Source organism: Dasypus novemcinctus, chromosome 3 (genome assembly GCF_030445035.2).
Source record: "Dasypus novemcinctus isolate mDasNov1 chromosome 3, mDasNov1.1.hap2, whole genome shotgun sequence".
In the NCBI taxonomy this organism is placed as follows: Eukaryota; Metazoa; Chordata; class Mammalia; order Cingulata; family Dasypodidae; genus Dasypus; species Dasypus novemcinctus.
Genome location: NC_080675.1, coordinates 54,059,643 through 54,080,230, shown reverse-complemented (window position 1 = coordinate 54,080,230; position 20,588 = coordinate 54,059,643). Strand labels below are relative to the sequence as shown.

The window sequence follows — 20,588 nt, the reverse complement described above, 5'->3', positions numbered from 1 at the left end:
CACAGTGCTGAGGTGCATGAGGAGTGCCGTGCCATACAGGATATCCCCCATGTAGGGGAGTCCCATGTGCAAGGAGAGCTGCCCTGCATGGAAAAAAAAAAACCAAAAAAGCACAGCCTGCCCAGGAGTGGCGGTGCACACACAGAGAGCTGATGCAGCAAGATGACACAACAAAGAGACACGGATTCCTGGTGACGCTGACAAGAATGCAAGCGGACACAGAAGAACACGCAGTGAGTGGACACAGAAAGCAGACAACTGGGGGTGAGGGGTGGGAGAGAAATTGAAAATTAAATAATCTTAAAAAAAATGATAATAAGGAAATATTTTGAACTTTATACCAATAAATTTAACTACTTATATAAAATGTACAAATCTTTTAAATAAGACACAAACTACCAAAACTCAGTTAAAAGTAGATAATCTGAATAGCCCTAGATCTATTTAAAAATTTGAATTCATAGTTAAAAACCATCACAAAGAAACCTCTTATGTTTTTTCAATGTAACATTCTATGTGATCTATTAACTTTAATTTTAAAAGTTTTATTAAAAATAAAAAATAACAAAATAAATAAATAAATGGGGAAAAAAAAACCCTCACAAAGAAACTGCAAACCAAAATGACTTCACTGGTGAATTCAACCAAACATTTAAGGAAGAAATAACAGCAACTGTACACAGACTCTTCGAGAAAACAGAAGAGAATACTTCCTGTAGCAGTTTGATATGGCTATGAATTCCAAAAATAGATACTATATTATGTTTGTAATCTGGTCTGTACCTGGGCATGATTAAGTTATGATTAGGGCTCTGACTGGGCCATGTCATTAGGGTGTTGAGTCCCCACCCACCAAGGGGTGGGTGGGGACTCAAAGATGAAAGGCATGGCAAAGGACAGAGGTGGAGGGGTTTTTGAGGTTGGAGTTTTGATACTGGTGTTTGATGCTGATACGTTACGCTGGAGCCCTGGGAAGTAAACTCACAGAGGAAAGAGAAGCAAGTCCCAGGAACAGAAGAACCCTGAACCCAGAGAGAAGCCTAAGGGAGGAATCCAGGAAGCCTGAACCCTCCCAGATATCAGCAACCATCCTGCTTCAACATGTGAAAATAGATTTATATGAGGGAAGTAACTTATGCTTTATGGCCTGGTATCTGTAAGCTCCTACCCCAAATAAATACCGTTTATAAAAACCAACCAATTTCTGGTATTTTGCATCAGCACCCCTTTGGCTGACTGGTACACTTCCCAACTCATTGTACGAGGGCAACATCACCCTGACACCAAAACTAGACAAAACATCTCAAGAAAAGAAAATTATAGACCAAAATCACTCATGAATATAGAGGCAAAAATTCTTAACAAGATATTAGCAAATCTAATCCAACAAATTATAAATACGATAATACCTCATAAGCAAGTGGGGTTTAAGCAAAGGAATGCAAGGTTAACATATGAAAATCAATTAGTGTAATTTATATTAACAGAATAAAAAGAAAGCACTGGCAAAATCCAAGAGCTAATCTTTATTTTAAAAAAAATTCAGGGAAACAGATGTGGCTCAAGCAGTTGGGCTCCCATCTACCGTATAGGAGATGCAGGGTTCAATGCCCAAGGACCCCTGGTGAGGGCAAACTGGCCCATGCAGAGTACCGGCTGACGCAGGAATGCCGCCCAGTGCAGGAACGCAGGATAACACAAGAGACACAGAGGAGAGAAAATAAAAAGACGTAGCAGAACAGGGAGCTGAGGTGGTGCAAGAGAGTGATCACCTCTCTCCCACTCCAGAAGGTCCCCGGATCGGTTCCTGGAGCCACCTAATGAGAATACAAGCAGACACAGAAGAGCACACAGCAAATGGACACAGAAAGCATATAATGGGGGGGCAGGGGTGGGAGGGGTATGAAATCTTAAAAAAAAAAAAAAAATCAGTGAACAAGGAATGAAAGAATTTTCTCAATCTGATAAAGAACATCTATGAAAAACGTACAGTTAGCACAATACTTAATGGTGACAGACTGAATGTTTTACCCCTAAGATTAGGAATAATGCAAGGTATTCTTACCACTTCTATTCAACATTGTACTAGAGGTTCTAACTAGTGCAATAAAGGAAGAACAAAAGAAAAGACAACTATATTGGAATGGAATAGGTAAAATCTACTGACAGGCAACATTATAATCTACAGAAAACCCTATGGGATCTACTAAAACTAAGACATGAGTTTAGTTTGCAGGGTATAAGATCAATATACAAAAATCAATTGTATTTCTATATACTAATAGTGAACTGTCATAATAGCATCAAAAAATATATAATCATTGGGGGTAAGCCTTGTATGCTGAAATTTGCAAAATATTGCTGAGAAAAATTAAAGACCTAAATAAATGGAGAGATAACTTTGAGTTCATAGATTATAAGATTCATTATAACTAAGATGAAAATTATTCACAAATAGAACTATACATTTGATGCAATCCCAATCAAAATTCTAGACTTTTTCCCGCCAGAAACTGACAAGTTGATTCTAAGATTAATATGGAAATACAAAAGATTTAGAACAGTCCAAACAAATTTGAAAATGAATCACTATGTTAGAGGACTTAAGCTATATGAATAAAGACCTATTATAAAGTTAACAGCAATCAAGACAATGTATTACTGGCACAAAGATAGTCAAATAGATCAAGGAGAACTGAACAGAGTCCAGAAACAGAGTCACACATAAATGATCAAATGATTTTTGACAATGGTTCAAAGCAATTCAGTGGAGAAAGGACAGTCTTTTCAAACTATGAAACTTGTAGAAGAAAACACAGGAGAAAATTTTTGTGACCTTGGATTAGGCAAAGCTATCTTATATATGATACCAAAAGAATCATCCATAAGTAAAAGTGCTATATTGGATTTCTTCAAAATTAAGAACTTTGATTCTTTGAAATACTGTTGAAAGAGTAAAAAGACAAGCCACAGACTGAAAGCATTTGCAAATCACATAGCTGATAAATAAATTGTAACCAGAATATATTTTTAAAAACTCTCAAAACTCAATAATAAGAAAGCAGACAGCCCCATTAACAAATGGGTAAAAGATTTAAATACTTCACCAAAAACATGTAGATGGCAAATAAACACACAAAAAGATTCTCAACATTATTAATCATTAGAAAAATGCAGACTAAAACCAAATTGAGTTATCACTACACATCTTATTAGATTGTCTAAAATTAAAAAGACTCATCAGGATGCAGATGTAACTATGTAGCTCAGTGGTTGAGCACCTGCCTCCCATATACAAGGTCTCAGGTTCAATCCCTGGTACCTCCTTAAAAAAACAAAACAAAACAAAACAAAACCCTACCAATAAACAAACAAAAAATATCTGATCATATTAAGGGTTGGTTGTAACCATGAAGATAAACTGGAATGCACATACTGCTGGTGGGAATGTAAAATAGAACAAATACTTTGGAAAATAGCTTGGCAGTTTCTTCAAAAGTTAAGAAATCACTTATACAGCCCAGTCATATCAATCTTAAGTACTTTCCCCAGAGAAATGAAAGCATATGTCTATACAAAGACATGTACATCAATGTTCACAGCACCTTTGTAACAGCCAAACTCTAGAACCAACCTAAATGCCCATCAACAGTTAAATGGATAAACAAATTGTGGCATGTCCCTCTACAGTAAATACCACTCACCAATTTAAGAAAAAATTAGCACAATCAACATGGATGACTCTTAAAGGAATCATATTGAGTCAAAGAAGCCAGGTCAAAAATGTGTCCTTATTATATTATCCCACTTAGATAAAATTCTAGAAAATGTAATCTAATCTACGGTGGGACAGACAAGAGAACAGTGGTTACCTAGAGACAGAAGTGGGGAGTAGGAAAGAGGGATATAAAAGGGTGCATGGACAATTTTGGGAGTCATGGATGTGTTTAATATCTTGATTGTAATGATAGCTTCATAAAGGCACACCTAATTTATCAAGTTCTATAGTTTAAATATATGCAATTTATTGATCAATTATTACCTCAATAAAGTTATTTTTTAAAAGGAAAAAACCCCATCAATTGTGATCATCACACTGCACTTAATATCCTTTAAATTGTCTGTCATCATCTATAAAGATATGCACAACATACAAAGAGTTTTCATCTAGCTTTTCAACTTCCTCCCCTACTACTCTCCCCACATGTACCCATATTGCCAGCATTTCACACTGCATGGTGGATCTTTGTAAATGTCTCTGTACATGTATTGTTTTCTCTATCTGAAACATCTACTCAGAATCATCGTCTTGACAACATTCTACTTACTGAAACTTTTCCTGATAAATATTCTTCCCCATTCCTTAGCCAGACAGAATTAGTTACTTCTTCTTTGGTCCCAGGAGTGTACACCTATCTTGTACTAGTGCTTTACATCTCAGCCTCCTTTCTCCATATCATTCAAAAGTAACATTCTTGTCTCATTTATATTTATATCTTCAATGCCCAACATGGTGGCTGGTGCAAAGTAAACACACAATAATGTTTTTTGGATTAGACTGCCCTGAACTGAACTTCAATCATGTGATTTTTCAGAAAGAAGGCCATGATTTAGATAGTTGCCATGATTGAAATAATAAATTAAAATCTTGACAGCTTCATTTTCAAGAATCTGAGACTCTAGAAATATTTTAATACATATCCAGGTCGGAAAAGTATAGAAATTACTGTACCAAAGATACTCATTCATCAGTATACTCAGATGTGTAAAATCTTAACATTTTTCCTCATGTGCCTCAGAGTTTTTTCTTTTTGGAATGGGGGGGTGGTGGTGGTGAGGGAGGGAAATGCAACATATGGTTAATCCGTGGGTATCCCTCTCTCAAGGCAATCACTATTCTGAATTTATCATTCCCAGGCTTGTTATTATACTTTTATGATTTTCTTGTGAGTGTACACACACACACTAACCTAAACAATATATACAGTACTATTTTACTTTTAAAAACTTCATATAGTGGTATTATTCTAAATATATCTTTTTTTCCATCTTGCTCTTTTTACTCAATATTGTATTTCTGAGATTTAAGTTGATACATATAACTTTTTTAAAAGATTTATTTTAATTTACTTCTCTCCCCTCCCCCCTCACCTCCCCCTATTGTCTGCTCTGTGTCCATTCACTGTGTGTTCATCTGTGTCCACTTGCATTCTTGTCAGTGGCATGAGAAATCTGTCTCTTTTTTTGTTGCGTCAGCTCCCCGTGTGCGTGGCGCCACTCCTGAGCAGGCTGCACTTTTTTCACATGGGGCGGCTCTCTTTGCAGGGCACACTCCTTGTGCGTGGGGCTCCCTACGCGGGGGCACCCCTGCGAAGCACGGCATTCTTTATGCACATCAGCTCTGCGTGTGGGCCAGCTCACCACACAGGTCAGGAGGCCCTGGATTTGAACCCTGGACCTCCCATATGGTAGGCAAAAGGTCTATCAGTTGAGTCATATCCGCTTCCCATATACATATAAGTCTTGTTCATTCATTTAAATTGCTTAGTTTTCTAGCGTTATGTACAATACCAGTTCGTCTATTAATCTTCTTTTTGATACACACTTAGTTTGCTTCTAACTTTTCACAATGACAAATAATGCTACTATACATGTTAGACATGGCATATGCACAGTATAAGTTTCCCTAATGAATTGCCAAATTACTCTCCAAGATAATCGTACTGATTTTCAGTCCCACTGGCAGTGTATAAGAATTCTTTGTTGCGTCATATCTTTACCAACACTTGATATTATCAGATTTCTTAATTTTTACCAATCTGAGAATGAGATATTTCCCTATTTTAAGTTTCATTTCCCTCACTACTGTCTTATTGACAATTTAACATTTCCTTTTCTGCAAATTACTATGTGTATCCTTTGTTTTTTGCTATATATATGTATATATATATATGTATACCATACTGATTTACTGTCTCTCAACATAAATATATAAATCGATTTAAATTAAAAATTAAGACTACCTCAACTCTCAATTCCATTACTAAGGAGCAATGTATCTCAGTTTCTTCATCTGTAGAATAAGAATAATAATGACCTATAAAAGGGTTATAATGATTAAAATGAGTATGTGTGTGTGTACACACATAAACACATAAAGTGCTTAGAATAGTTCCTGGAACATGGTATGTATTAAAAAATGATCAGGTATTTATTATAAAACAAAAATTATATAAATAATTTTCAGCTGGTAATACTGGTTACAAATACCTTCTCACAGGCTGTGATTTATCTGTTTACTTTGTTTAAAGTGAGTTTTTTAATAAAGAAATTCTAAATTTTAATGGAGTAAATTATTCATTATTACCTTTTGCTTTCTATGTTCTTAAAACATCTTTCTCTCCCTGATTCTCCATTTCTTTATGTAAAAGGTCTAACCCTCCCTTTCATCTCTTAATTTTAATTTAAAATTTTATTAATTTAAACAAGGTAAAAATTAAAATATACCACCATACATAAATAAAATAAATTTACAATCATGCTTACCCTATGACATCTTTCAAAGGCTTGTTTGGTTTCTTGTAAAAGATTAACCACCACTTCTTGGGATAGGAAAGTTTCCCCATGAGTATCAATACTTGGCCCCAGAGGTAAGTTGGTACGTTGTCTAATTCTTTCTTTCAAATCTTGAATACTAGGACATCATACAGTCAAATTTAAAAAGAAAAAGGCACTTTACTATACACAGATTTAAAATGCAAGTAATTCGATTCAACAAGAAAGAAAAATGGACCAATAGGATACCCGTTTTAATTCTAGTAATTAGTTCTGTAAAATGAGGCAAGCCTTGACCTCAGAACAGAACTTTTCATCTGGAAAAGGAGATTTGGAACAGATAATCTCTAAATTCTTTTGGCTCTACAACTCTAAATCTATAATCAGTAACTGCTTATTTGTCTGGTTTCCTCAGGAAGTGAGTTATTCCAAATAAGTTAACATTCCAGACAATTAAATGACCCTATTTAAAAATAAACTTTAGCAACTCTATCCTGAGAATGGGTTGTTTCATGCAGGACAGTGGCCAACTGTCAACCTGAGGCTTCAAGTGGTGCTACAAGATCTCGTTTTGCCAGATCTCATTCTCATGTATCTTATAATCCTATCATTACCAGTGCTGCTTCTAAAAATTTGAGGATCCAGATTTTGAGTATCTAGTATAGAATTCTTGAACTTCTCCATGAATTTATTATTTTGTTGTTGTTTTATTTAAGGTCCTTGTATAAGGACTTTAGTCAAAACTGTCTAACATGCTAGTCTTAAAATATATCTATAGTATTTAAAAAATAAAACTTGAAAATTTCAACTCTTTTCAAATATATTTAATCATTTAAATGTGCTGTACATTTCTTCACTACCTTAAATAAAATTTTTGAACATAATCTAAGCTTTTCTTAATGATTGAAGGTCACTGTGAACATTTATTAAATAGTAGTTTCTTTAGATTTTTTTGCTCTGAGAATATATAGTTCCAGGCTACTGTGAACTACTTTTTTAAAAAAATTCTTATGATTGTTCTTTAGTTTTCTCTTCCCTTCCTTGCTACTGTCTTTCAGATGCAAGCTCTTACTTCTAATTGTAACCTCTCCCAATTATTATTTAATACATGACAAAATGGGAAACAAGAAACTGATTTGGGTGTGTACATGTATGGCCTAGACCCTAACAGTATGGCTTCATAGAAGTCATTCTGTCTCCTTCTGTAATCAACTGGCCTCCAGACACATAGTGCCACAAAACCTTATAGCAAACCATAATGAAAAATCATAGCCTTTAATTATTCATTTAATAATTTTATGCTCAAGTCACTAAAAAGTTCATCAATTCAGGGTACCAAATTTTGAACTGTTTATTTCACAAGTACAACAAAAATAATGTACTTCCTTGTCAATAACCTGGAATAATAAATCTGTAAAAAAGAGAAACGAAAGAATGCTTTGTAGTACTGATATTCTGCTTTATATTTCAATCATGTTATATTAGGTGATTTCAGCATGTGGTTCAAGAGACAGGATTTGATCAATAGTATGAACAATCTGGGTTAAAAGAGTTCTTCATATAATAGACCAGTAACAGTCAATATTTGAAACGTTTGTCCAAAATAACAAAATTCTTAATATCTCTAGTTTTAACTATAATATTTAATAAAAACACTCACCCTCCTGTGCCAATGGATCTCTTTTGATGGTTTTTTGAATCATAATAGCGCTGCAGAATCAGAGCACTTCTACTTTTCAAATAACCAGTCTCCACTTCAATAAAATTCTCCAAATAGGAAATGAAAATGGATTTGATAAGCTTAGACAAAAAAGTCTGTTTATCAGTACCTAAGTTAAACTCCATCAACTTGCTGGAAAGACTGGTGGTTCTTTTCATGGAAAAGGGGAAAAAAAATTAATGTATATTTTAGGTATAGTAACAATACTAATGAATACACAGTTTTAAAATGTGACTTTAATGGCTTCTGTTAAACCACTACTTTGTAAACTTTGGGAAGGTATAAGAAAGCAGACAGCAGCTCTATAGTGTTATATATTACGTAGAATGGAAAATCACAAACAGCATTATGTTTGAGATCTGCCATAAACTCGAGATAAGCTAGGAGAAGAAACTGTGAGAGAATCAATCTGTCTAGAAATGGCAACAGTGACAGAATGGCTTCAAATATGCTTCAATGCCATTCATCACATGGTACCCAAGTCAGAGTACTGACTTTCACCCTCTTATCTTTGTCCATGTGGGCTTTTCTCTAATTTCCTATTTCCCATAGTTGAAGAGAGGGTTACAACAATACTGTTGTTGAGATGGACTTTCTGATTATAGTTACTTATGAAAACCCTCATCCCACGATGACCCTGAAGAACAGCCACAGGGCTGGGAAAAAGTCAAAGTGAAAAACAAAACAAAACAACCCTACAAATAAAAGTTTCTGAGAGAATATTTCTTAAGAGTAACAATGCCATTTACAAACACAAGAAAAACTGTCAAATCAGACCTATAGCTGATATTGTCATTTGTTAAGACAATATAGCTGATATTGTCATTTGTTAAGAATTTATCATTTTCATGTCTAAAGTTTTAACATAAGACAAATGTAATTATACTAGTTCCTAGGAAAAATTAAATATTAAACTAGCTAGCAATTAAAATCATAAATAAAATTCTCAAATCTTAAAGAAAGTTAACCAGGATTTATGTTTATTAAAAGTACTCCATTACTGTGAAGCATAACTACTAGTTCAAGTTAATGTATGCTGCTCTTGTACATTACTAGTGTACAAAATCATTTTTTAATGCTAAAAGTTATACTGCTGACAGCTGTAATTCAAAAATATCTGAATATAACCCCATTTTCTATTCTAAAAAGAAAATACTTATTATAAATTTTTAATAATTAAAAATATACCTTGTATACAGATCATAGAGATTTTTGAGATACTGCTCTGCATCAGACTTTCTACATTCTTCTAACTGGTCTTTCACAAAACTCTAAAAAAAAAAAAATCCTGTAAATTAAATATTAAATTCTGTAACTTCTCAAGATATTTTTTCCTCTAAAATTATTCCACATTCCTGAACTATTCTGATTTAAAATCCACGAAAAAGACAATGCATAGAAAAAAGATCAATCATAAGAAATAAAACAGGTTTTCTATTTTTACCAATTATCAGTCTTGGGAAAAGAATATAGAAATTCCTTTCCTTTTGAAACCAGCCTATCCTGCTTCATGAGGTACATCAATAAGAACTAAAGCTATACTAATTATGCCAATTCCTTAGAGCAGCATTTCCAAAACTATGGTCTGGTTAACACTACTGTCCCTTGAAAAATAGGCATTGGTCTAAAATAGAGCTCCATGGCTAGTAAATGTGGGAAATGCGATATATTACATCCCACTTCTAGAGAATCACAATACGTGTTAGTACCTTTAAAGGCTATTAAAAGTCCTGAATTATGTTTCAAAAACAAACACAATTAATGTTGTTTAATCCAGTGGTAAACATAATTTAGGAAATGCTACCTTAAAATAAAGGTCCATGGGAGTCAAGATTAAAAATTAAATTCCTGCTTTTTCCTTTCATGCTAGTATCATATTATAAAAAAGTCTATAGACTGCACTTGAAATTCTTGTTCAATTTCACCAATGCTATCTATCAGTTATGGTGAGGATCAAAAACAAAATATGAGGCTACCTACTACAATCTATTACTACTATTACATTACATAAATTTCAAGTATATAGTCTGATGACACTTAATGATTGGAACCTTTTTCTTGATGAACAATGTAACATTTTATAACAACATGATACAGGTATACTTTCCCCCCTTATTGAATAAGTAGATTAGTATTCCTAAAGCCACTATATAAGTAAACTAAATTTTTTAAAAACTTTTAAATTATAGGAAAAAAAACCCACATTGCCTTAAGAACTACTTCATTTGTCACTGTTTAAAATTACCTGTAGTTTGATTTCAAACACATTTTGAATAAGTTTAGCCAGTACTGTTTCTGGATTACTAAAGATATCTCCAACTTGTTTGTTCACCCGTTGACAGAGTACAGCTGCATCTTCAAAGACATCATTTCTCAAGAAAGCACCCTGAAAAGCAGAAGCATTTTACATAGTAAATATACAGTTTTAAAAGGGTTTTTAAAACACAAACTAAAAAAAAAAAAAAAAATAAAACACAAACTAGTATCAAAATAAACAAAATCCAGTAACATATTACCTCCTGGCACTGCTTTATATAAACATCAACACAATGAGAATAACCCTACAAAAAAGAAAAAACACATTATTATCACCGTTCTGCTTTAATTTTAAAAATAATCTCGACATAAAGAAGTGTTACATATAATAAAGCTAGATCTATGTCCTGGTACATGGCCAAAAGTAATAGTTACTGAACCTAAATAAACTTAATTGTATAGAACCAATAACCAAATATAGGTGCCTTTTCCTAGTTACTTTCTGTAATAAAATTCATCAGTTGATTTATATCCTAGATGAACTTCAGACCAAAAAAAGAAAGCTGAGATATAGTTGAATTCTTTACTGCAATTTTTGTCCTATGACCACTTAGCCATTTAACTACAACACACATGCCAAGACATTCAAATATTCAGGTCTTGAGAAAAGGTTTTTTGTATAATTTACTTCTTTCCTCTCTTGGAATTTGGACAGAGCTGTCTACGAGCCTTAAATCTGACAGCCTGGAAATATATTTTTAAAATTAAGTCCATTTTAACAAAATGTATTCAAAACAAAATAATTTGTAATAGTAAGCTCACTACAATGAGAATTTTGTGTGTGAAATCACACATAAAAATAAGTAATAAACAATATGAAATACACCATTGTCTCAAGAACCATCCTCAGTACTCGTTGAGACATGTTACTTAGACAAAAAGTCCAACAAACTGCCTCCACTTCCCTAATCTAATTGGCATAAATATGAAGAAGCAGACTGAAGGAAGTACAATTTTTTTTAAGCACCTTCTTTGCAGATACCCTAAAGGGTCTCTTTCCTCAATTCAAATTACAGGAAGACAGTTCCATGATCACAGAGTCAACATTCCTTTCTACTACCATCTGAGATCACTGATTTAAGTCTTTTCTAGCCATATTCCATCTAACTCTTCTTCTCAAATTCCAGATATTTAAGATCAAATTATTTTTCTTTTGACTTATGTCTGACTGAAAGAGATACATAACAAAGGCAGACAACATGGTTTTCTACATCAAACTAAAAGGTTCATTGATCAAATATTAATATAATTGAATAGTCTTAGTATATAAATAATACTAAATACCTATCGTTTAAGGTAACTTATGGAGACATAGAGAATGCACATTCAAATTATTCAAAAAATGAAAATTACCAATGTGATATAGTTAAAAAACAGGAGAAAATCAGAGACAAGATAAAATCAACACCCCTGAAGACTAATCTTCATTCTTTTTCTTCTTCTTTTACTATTTACCTTAAAATGAAGTAAAACAGCTGCAACTTCTCTCATTCTAGAGATTTCACCTCTTCTTTGAGCACTGGTAAACTCCTGAATCAGTTGGCATTCTAAATCATGGTACTTACCTAAAAAGAAAAAGTCATCCAGCTACTAATGAGACACACCGGGTATCAAGGTATATTTACGTATCTCAATTACATATACATTATATACTTACAAACATAATGAGTACAGATCTAGCCCTCTTTTGAACGAATTACAAAAACAATATGAGATTATACATAGTGGACTTAACCCCTAATATTCTGTGGTATATAATTCTGTATTTGCAAGACCAAAAATCTTCCGAATTGCTAAAAACAAAAATTGAATTCCCCATAGTCTGATTTCCATAAACAGCAGCTGGCTGGGGAAAAAACCTCCAGATGCTATTTCTGACAGAAAAAAAAAAAAAAACCAAACAGGAAAAATGTGAAAGTATCAAATTCCCTCCTAGGATAATATGAGGTATTTGATTCACTATATTACTGAGGCTAGTATGGTTCTGAATGAACTCAACTTTGGACTAATCTACAATAATCAACAGCATTCTCAGGAAGTTCAATTTATGCTACCCTTATTCTAAGACCTTTGGAAAAATACATGTTTCTATGAATCTTCTATGAATCTTCCCAAACAGTGACCCAGGCTACAAAGAAGACTGCAAACATAGTGGATTTTCTAGGAACCTGGAATGATCTAGGCTAAAATGCAACACGAACATTGGCAAAAAGGAAACCAATCATATAAGAAGTTCAACAGGTACTGGAATGTTCCTATGAGGTTAGCATTTTAGATATATGTATGGATACAAAACAAACTTCAAGATATACATTATTAAATTTAAAAAGCAAAGTATAAGGCTATTAGTATAGTATGCTACCAATTATTCTTAAATAAATGACAGGAAAAACACAGGGCCATGTGTGTATATATATTTACTCATATGTATATTTACACACTATATATAAATATATATACAAAATTTATGTCCTATGCTTGTATATCCATAGAATACTCTGGAACCATACCCAAGAAACAGGTTATGGTTATTTCAGGGATAGGGTGGACAACATTGTTCCCACTATCTCCTCTTTTATGTTTGTTTTTTTCTTTTACACAAGTAGTTTTATTACCTATTCAAAAAGTTTAAATAAATAGAATCTCACTTACTTGCAATCTTGGATTTCACTTCTGAAAATCTGAAATATAAACATTGATGATGAAGTTCATTACTTGTGACAAATGTACCATCCATACTAATATAAGATGGTAACAAAAGAGGAAATTGGGTGGGGCCTAATGGGAACCTTTTGCACTACTACCTGTACAACTTTCCTGTAAATCTAAAACTAACATAAAATAAAAAAGTTATTTTAAAAAAGAAAATGCCTGAGGAGGGAGAGTACTGACAGGAACAGACCAGGTGACGAAACTGAATTTGGGCAATTTAGATGAGGTAGCTGGTTCTCATTTAGAGAATTCTGATAGAGTAATTAATTCTCTTTTGAAATGGGAGATGTAATTTGAGGAGTTCTGCATGAGGCACTAAAAACGTAGCTAGTCCCAACACTGAGTTATTGTCTCTATTCATGCTCACTGGCATTTTATATTCACTTGATACTTGTCTGTTTGTCACACTCTTGTGATTTTTTTTTTAAATGAAGTTCCATTATTACTTAGAGGAAAACAATGATGAAGTAAGTATATAAAGGTGAATTATTTTAAAACTAGAAAAAATAGAGGCCATAAAAAAAGATTCAGCAACATGCCTAACAAGAGTAATCACTCAACTGTCACAAATTCAAAAACTAAAATACAAGTCTACCACACCTTGGAAATTTTTCAAATCTCAAATATTAAGGGGAAATGTATAGTATGGAAAATTAATGTTGAAAGACCCTATGCAGTCAGTTTGAAGAAAGAGAGTTGAGTGGCTGGCAAAAAGATGCCAAACATAGATGAAAAAGGAAATAAAGGGAAGTGGACTTGGCCCAATGGATATGGCGTCCACCTACCACAAGGGAGGTCTGCGGTTCAAACCCTGGGCCTTCCTGACCCATGTGGAGCTGGCCCATGCACAGTGCTGATGTGTACAAGGAGTGCTGTGCCACGCAGGGGTGTCCCCCGCGTAGGGCAGCCCCACACGCAAAGAGTATGCCCCGTAAGGAGAGCCGCCCAGCGCAAAAGAAAGTGCAGCCTGCCCAAGAATGGCGCTGCACACACGGAGAGCTGACACAGCAAGATGACTCAACAAAAAGAGACACAGATTCCCAGTGCCACTGATAAGGATAGAAGCAGTCACAGAAAAACACACAGCAAATGGACACAGAGAGCAGACAACTGTGGGGGGAGGGGGAGGAAGGGGAGAGAAATAAATAAATAAATATTTAAAAAAAAAGGAAATTAAACCTTAGTTATACAAACAGGATATATCAAAGTCACAGTAGGTCATAGGGTACACATAAGACCTTACTGATCTGTGTCAGAAAATTAAATCTGAATAGGATATATATTCAACTTTAAGGTTTGGTAGAGACTGAAACAAAACTATAAGTGAAGTATGTACTTGAGCGGTGGGAGAAAATAAATATATGTGTGTTAGAGGGGAAGAATAGGGTGGGGAGAGAAGTGCAAGATAGAACCAACAATGACCAAGCACCTATTTTGAGCCAGACATTTTAACCATTTAAGCAAATGGTCTAAATTCTAAAATAAGATAACGGGAAAGGTGGGTTTTGAAGGATGACTTTGAGAGTCATTACAATAAGTTAAATTCATAATGCTGGGGAAGTAAGATTATCAGCAAAATAAAGAGAGATGATCATTACTGCTAATCCTTTATGAAGATATGAAAAGTTGAGAGTAAAATAAAAAGATACAATTTTAAGAATCTACTCTATTTGTCTGTTTGAGAGATAATCATCAAGCCCTAAATATATTAATACATTTATATTCAATCTGTATCTGAAGAACTTGATATATCACCAAAAGAATAACCGATAATTCCAAAAGGAAGGCATATTTCTTTCAGGTATTTATATGGGGGGACTACTTCTACTACTAAGATTTTATTGAAGATCCTGACATTCTCTGGACTAGAGACATCATGAAAAATCTTGTCAGTGGATAGTTTCTTTTAGGATGAAACTGTTAATATCTAACTTAGCAATGGCCTGAAACCTTGCATTTAAAACAGGGATACTTAACTTGAAGTCCCTAGAGAGGGTTTTATGAATAGGCTAAAAAGTCTAACTTTTTAGATCCCAAAAAGCCTAAGAAGAATCATATAGAGATGAGAAAAACAGCTGACGTCCTATGCTTAAATTCTCCCTGTCCCCTACAATGCTGGATCTTGAAGTCCAAAAAATGAAAATTCAAAATCTCACTTTGCTTAATTTCAAAATTCTTTATCAAATTTTTTTGATGAAGAAAAACAAAAGACTGAAATTATTTCAAAGTATATCATTAAATTTAGATATTAAAGAAGACATCATATTTTTCAATACAAAGTACACTATATACTCAAATTAGTTCTTAAGAAATAAAATATACCTATCAAAAGGTAACTCCTGGGCAATTAGGTGCAACTTCTGGATGATGTCTGCTGCCTCCTTTATCTATTAAAAAATAAATAAAAGAAAAGAAATTTAAAACCTTTACGTATCCCCCAAAATAATTACATATTTGAAAATAGTAATATTCCCCTACAGTCCTGTCCTCAATTATCTTCTGAAAATTCACGACAAATAAATTCCTGTAAGCAACAGGAATATATCCTTGGGGAATTATCAATAACGAGCCATTAAACCAAACATTTCTCTTTCTGGTACTAGAATTTTATAATTTTATTATACTACAATCCCCACCCAAGTAGAACTTGTAATTCAAGGTTACTCTGAAGAATTTCAAATCACTGCTTGCTAAAAGCAAAAATCTAAGTCCATTATGGGTTAACAAACTTTAGGAAAATAATTTGTCATACTGCTAAATAAATCCTTCTTTAAGTGAATAAAACAAAAATCCCTATTATGTAATGAACATATAAGTTTATAACACTTTTTTCCAAAAGCAAAGATAAAGTTCAATTTATCTTAACAGTAGAAATATTTTTCTTTCAATTAAAATCTCAAAAATTAAGAGACAATAATACCAAGAACTACAAAATTACTTAAGGATAATTAAAATGTACGAAGAACAAAGAATATAATGTCATGAAGTAAAATACCACAAAAAATACAAATTAGGCCAAAATCCGAATGCTCTGAAGTGCATTTAAATAGGCCAGCACACACTGGGTAAAGTATCTAGTTTGGTTATAATAGAGCATAAACACATTACACAAACCAACAGATACATAACACACAATAAGATTTGAATAATATATAATTATTTTATATAAAACATTGTACAATATGCATATTAAAATACATTTTGATAATAATGTAATATAAATATGAACGTCTATATTTAGAAAACTTATAAAATAAAACATTCCATAAGCCTCCCTGAAAAATTCTGGAGTCAATTCTGCGTATACTTATAAAGAAAAACCACATCAATGTACAAAGCCAAATACAGCCAATGTTTTACAAGTTTAATTTTACCACTTTTACTTTATACCACAAATTACTGAAACTCATTTATTACTTTCTTTACAGAAACTACTTATACATATGGAACCCACTTTTCTCTAAAAATCATAAATTCTAAAATCTTAGGTATCCTATGCACAAATGTGCTGCTTAAGTCAAAGCACTTAGCTTTTAACATTCCACTGAGATAGCCTATGAAGTAATTTGGAATAATTTAAGAAGACAGTATTCAATATATTAGTAGACAATGTTACTATGTACATATGCTATCCATAAAAGTTCTATTTTTTTCATGTATTTTTGCTTCTTTTTCCCTGAGGGGAAGAAAGTGAGCAAAATTACCTTCTTTCAGGATTGTAAAGGAGCCAATACCATGTACCCTCCTTAGACTACAATTAAGTGATTAGTGATACGAAAAGAGTAATAATTAATTCAGATTTTTCAATTCTCCTTGGTCCAAACTATGCTTTAATTCTTTATGAGATCAATATTCAAGTAATTAAATCCAGGAGCTCTTAATATTTTGCTCAGAAAGACAGCTTAAATCAGACCACTCCATGCCCAAAGGAATATAATTACTCAAAAACTACAGAAATTGTTAATATTAGAAGGTGCTTATGAAAAAAACTACTTATGAATATAGTCACCTCAGCATTTCTAAATTGCAAATAATTTCAAATGTGCAGTTAAAAATTTTAATATCAATACTTCATCAGCAATCTTCAGACAAATGTGTTAATTTACACTTCAGCACTCTAGAGGGAAATTATTGTGGCTAATAGTTAGGACACCGTTATTAATGCTGTGACTTCTTTTATCTTTCTACCATGCTTACCTTTTCAGAATTTGTAAAAACATCAGATTTCAATTCTCCATCCAGAAACTCATTAAAGTATTTCATTAGTTTCTGAGCCTCCACTGCCCGTTGTCTGGGTGTGTTTACCCCCTCCAATTGGTCTCCAAGGTGACAGACTTTGGTTGCTACATAACTGATGTGCTCATCTAGTTCCTGGAAATGTTGGAAGGCAACCTAGGAAAAATGTGCATAAGCATAAAACACAAAGAATCCTATTTATAAGTTGATATATATCCAAATTAAATAACCAATCTCATTGCTACTCTCTAACTTAGGTAACTAAAGATAAGGTTACCTATGAGACAATCTAAAAAAGTAATAATAGTTGACAATTCTTTTTATCCCATGGGATGGGGGCAGTAAAGACACAGCTCAACAACTGCTATCATTTGACTAGATTCTAAAGAACTTAAAACAGGAAATAAAGATAATACAGACTATACAAATTATTCATTGCTTAGCTAAATGTCTACCTGATTGCTTTTCTGGAGCTCCTGAACCTTCTTGGCAAATTCCTTGGCTTCTTTCTGACACTGCTGTTCTAGTTTCTCTACTTTCCTTTGAATCCTTTCATCCATTATCTGGAGTTCTTGAATATGATTTATGAATTCTTCTAATAATCTAATAGAGGAAAGATACAATATATATCAACCCAGCTATGATTAATCATTAGGAACTTACCAGTTCACTTATAATTACAAATAATGTCTTAAAAAGAGTTCGTTGAGCTAGAGACGATCATAGTAATTTTCTCTATAGCAGCTTGTTAGGAATTTTTTCAATCAATAAGATCAAGTCTTCTGGTTACTTTATGAATGTTTCATAGCGTTGTCTAGGTCATATAACTTTAAAACAAACATAACTTTAAGAATATAGACAATCTTTAACTATTGACTTTTCTGTGGTTTATCTCTGAGGTGAATGCAAACCTCACTGAGAATTACCATTAACTCCCAGAATAGGAACCAATTTTACAGCCTATTTGAAACAGTCAAGAGGGTGAATGTAATAGGTAAAAATACTATTGTGCATTCTTTGCTCCCCTGATTCACAACTATACTTGAAACAACATAGTCAACATGTTTTTATTTGAGAGGTTTAACCAACCATTTCTAGTATCTTACTAATTGGAGAAAGAATTAAATTCTTATACTCAGTAAGATCTCTTCCCTCACAGCAGTTAAAGTCCCTCTCTAAAATAAAAGGAAGATAAAAGAAAACGCACAATCCCAAACTTCTACAGCTCAGTTTAGGTTGCTTGTGTCTTTTACTGGCCAATTGTTAACTAAATCCCTTTACACAAGCATTAAAAAAGAATCCCAACAGTTACCTCTATTCCAAACATAAATTTGTACTTGATTGGATCTATGAAATAAACATGTTTTTACTTCACCTTTTTGGATCAAAAGCTTCTGCTCCCCCTCTAGAACCTCCTCCCGGGGTTCTCCATACAAGACGTTCAATATACTCATCTGCCACAAAAGGCTCCTAGTTTACAAAATAAATATCCTTTAACAAAGTTTTATACTACTTACAAGAGAAAAACAGAGTTCTACTATGTGAGAATATAAATGAAGTTAAGTTGCTAAGTATTAAAATACATCTGTATTATTGATATATAAGGTTTTTTGCAATTCAATAAAAAAAATTTAATGAAAATTAAGATGTCAAAAAAAGAACAGTAGTAATGCCCAACTAGAATGCCCCAACAGAAAAATGGGCAAAGGACACAAACAAGCAGTTTATAAAAGAAATACAAAGGGCCAAGAAACATGAAAAATGTGTAGCCTCACTTATAATCTAATCGTCAAATTATCACTTGTATTTTACCTTGAAAATTGACAGTTTAAAAAAAATTATAATATGCAATGCAGGAGAGATAAGCTGAAATTTGAAATGATTGTTAGAAATACTGGCAGGGATAATCTTCTGGAGGACAATTTGGTAAAATGCATCAATAATGTTACAAATATTCGTAATTTTTAACTCAGTAATTTTTTAAAAAGTCTAAGGGAAAAGCAGATATAAACACAACAATTTTGCAGAATTTTCACTGAAACATTAGGTACATTACTGAAAAAGTGTAGACATAAGTATTCAACAAAGGCATAATTAACAAATTATGGTGAATTTAGAAGATGAAAGACTATGTACCTATTAAAACTATATTGTAAAAATGATTTAATGAAATGAGGAAAAATGCTAATAATATAATTAATATCAAATGGAAAAAACACGATACAAAATTCCCTATAATTTTTTCAGTGAAAAAAGCATTAACTTTGAGCAAATAATACGTTTTAGATTAATGCACACTAATTTACATACTTTACATCCAACCCTCTTTCATGCAAAAGGATGCCATATGTAGTATACAACAGCACATAACTTAAACTGCTAGCACTTGCTGATGATTCCAATTTGAATTTTTTTATCTGTAAAATTTTCTATTTGTTATTAATACTTTTTAAAAACATATTTTAATTGATAAGCATTCATTCAACAAAAAACTTTCAGTACCAAGCATTCTGTTAGATTATGGAATAAAAAGATGTGCAAAAAGACTGCATTCTCAAGAAATTCACAGCGTAATAGGGGAAAGAGAAATAGAAATTTAAAATGCAATAGTGTATAATAAGTAAAATTAAAAATACATATACCAAATTCAGTATTCATACTGCTGAATGAATTATTAACTTAGTAGTGAGTTGGGGGATGGAAATGGGTTTTTAATTCTGTAAACAACTACTGAGTATCCAATATGTACTAAGTATTGTGGCAGGCATTGAGAACACAGATGTGAATTCAATAGACAGGGTCCCTGAGAGGCCTCATGGGGATCTTCTAAGTAGCAATGCCAATATTAAGCAAATAATTACAAATATAACTAATTACAATAGTAATAAATGTGATGGAAAGAAAAGACCTGGATGCTATAAAAGAGTAAAGAAGAGGAACAAAGGTGATGGGAAGACAGAAAGGGATGGAAGAAAATTGGTGGGGGGCAGTGTTTCAACAGGCAAACTTTCTGAGGAAGTGGCATTTAAGTTGAAACAGAAAGGAAGAA

At 32.9% G+C, this 20,588-nt stretch overlaps 1 protein-coding gene across 2 annotated transcripts in view; it reads right to left on the bottom strand.

Moving 5' to 3' along the window:
* Positions 1-20,588, bottom strand: part of EXOC5 (exocyst complex component 5) — a 60,930-nt gene that overhangs the window by 23,718 nt on the left and 16,624 nt on the right. For both annotated transcript variants that reach the window (XM_004452975.4, XM_004452976.4), the window contains exons 2-12: positions 18,915-19,009; positions 17,995-18,142; positions 17,501-17,695; positions 15,626-15,690; positions 13,244-13,272; positions 12,047-12,156; positions 10,792-10,836; positions 10,521-10,661; positions 9,464-9,546; positions 8,216-8,425; positions 6,547-6,694 (exon numbers count right to left, since the gene is read on the bottom strand). In XM_004452975.4, coding sequence (XP_004453032.1) covers positions 6,547-6,694; positions 8,216-8,425; positions 9,464-9,546; positions 10,521-10,661; positions 10,792-10,836; positions 12,047-12,156; positions 13,244-13,272; positions 15,626-15,690; positions 17,501-17,695; positions 17,995-18,142; positions 18,915-19,009 — 1,269 coding nt within the window. The remainder of the gene's footprint in view (positions 1-6,546; positions 6,695-8,215; positions 8,426-9,463; positions 9,547-10,520; positions 10,662-10,791; positions 10,837-12,046; positions 12,157-13,243; positions 13,273-15,625; positions 15,691-17,500; positions 17,696-17,994; positions 18,143-18,914; positions 19,010-20,588) is intronic.